This window comes from Penaeus monodon, chromosome 31 (genome assembly GCF_015228065.2).
Source record: "Penaeus monodon isolate SGIC_2016 chromosome 31, NSTDA_Pmon_1, whole genome shotgun sequence".
Lineage (NCBI taxonomy): Eukaryota > Metazoa > Arthropoda > Malacostraca > Decapoda > Penaeidae > Penaeus > Penaeus monodon.
This window is the reverse complement of record NC_051416.1, coordinates 17,989,354-17,990,655: the sequence shown is the minus strand read 5'-3', so window position 1 is coordinate 17,990,655 and position 1,302 is coordinate 17,989,354. Positions and strand designations below refer to the sequence as shown.

The 1,302-nt window shown below is 59.1% G+C and overlaps 1 protein-coding gene across 1 annotated transcript in view; it reads right to left on the bottom strand.

Annotated features, from left to right (window-relative positions):
• Nucleotides 1-1,005, bottom strand: part of LOC119592907 (basic proline-rich protein-like) — an 11,532-nt gene extending 10,527 nt beyond the window's left edge. The window contains exon 1 of the mRNA XM_037941800.1: nt 907-1,005. Coding sequence (XP_037797728.1) covers nt 907-1,005 — 99 coding nt within the window. The remainder of the gene's footprint in view (nt 1-906) is intronic.
• Nucleotides 1,006-1,302: the final 297 nt, after the last annotated feature.

Genomic DNA, 1,302 nt, shown 5'->3' with positions numbered 1-1,302 from the left:
CAACCAGAGAACCCGTCTTTCGCCCCCCCCAACCGAGAACCCCCCCCCTTCCCTCCCCCAACCACAGAACCCCCCCCCCTCCTTCCCCCCCCCCAGAGAACCCCCCTTCTCGCCTTCCCCCAATCAGGAAACCCCCCCCTTTTCCCCCCCAACCAAGATTCCCCCCCAGCCCTCCCCCAAGAAGAAACCTCCCTCTCCCTTTCCAATAAGAGAACCCCCCCGCCCTCCCCCCAAACCCAAAAACCTTCCCTCCCCCATCCAGAGAACCCTCCTATCCAGAGAACCCCCCCTCCTCTCCCCCAACAAGAACCCCCTTCCCTCTCCCCCCCACCAAAAAAGACCCTCCCATCCTTCCCCAAACCCGGGGAACCCCTTTTACTCCCCAACCAGGAGAAACCCCCCCCCTTCCCTTCCCAACCAGGAACCCCCTTCCCCTTTCCCAGCCAATCATACCCCCCCCGCCGCCCCCAAACCGAGATCCAAATTCCCCGCCCTTTCCCCCAAAAAAAACCCCCTCTCTTGACCCCCCCCCACCAGAGATTCTTTTCCCCCGCCCTCCCCCAAAAACCCGAGAACCCCTTCCCCAGCCAAAAACTCCTCCCCCCCCCTCCCCAAACCCGAGATTTCCCCCCACGCCTCCCCAACCAGAGAACCCCTCCCCTTCCCCCCCAACCGAGAAAACCCCCCCACCGCCCTCCCCCGACCAAGAAAAAACCCCTCTCCCCCCTCCTCAATCATAGAACCCCCCCCCCCGCCCCCCATAGCAGAGATTCCCTTCCCCCGCCCTCCCCAACCAGAGAACCTCCTCCATTTCCCTTCCCCCTTCCTTTCCCTCCCCCCAACCCGAGAAACCCCCCCCTAAGCCTCTCTTCCTTTGCCCCCAGACAACCCCCTTTTCCCCCTCACCACCGGCTGGACATTTGGCGAGCAGCCATTGTTCGGGCTGTAGACCCAGCCGAAGTCGCACGGGGCCGCGTCGAAGCCACGACGCGCGCACGTCCCCATGCCCATGGACAGTTGAAAACCCCGTACAGTTTTTCAGGGATTGGGGGCCCTGAGGGCAGGGGGAAGTATTTTCATTTTTTTGTAAGCTTAGGTGATGTTTTTCATTATTTGTTCAGTGGGGGCTGCTTTTGCTTAGTGGCAGTAGGAACAAGCTTTCCCCCTTCTTTATGCCTTATGTCAGTATTATTTTCCTTGGGGAAAGGGCGGAAAAAGCTGACGAAGAAAAGGGGCCAAAAAATTTCAGATTTTTGGGGGGCATTGAGGAGCTAAAATTAATTTTTTATGACTGCTGTTTAC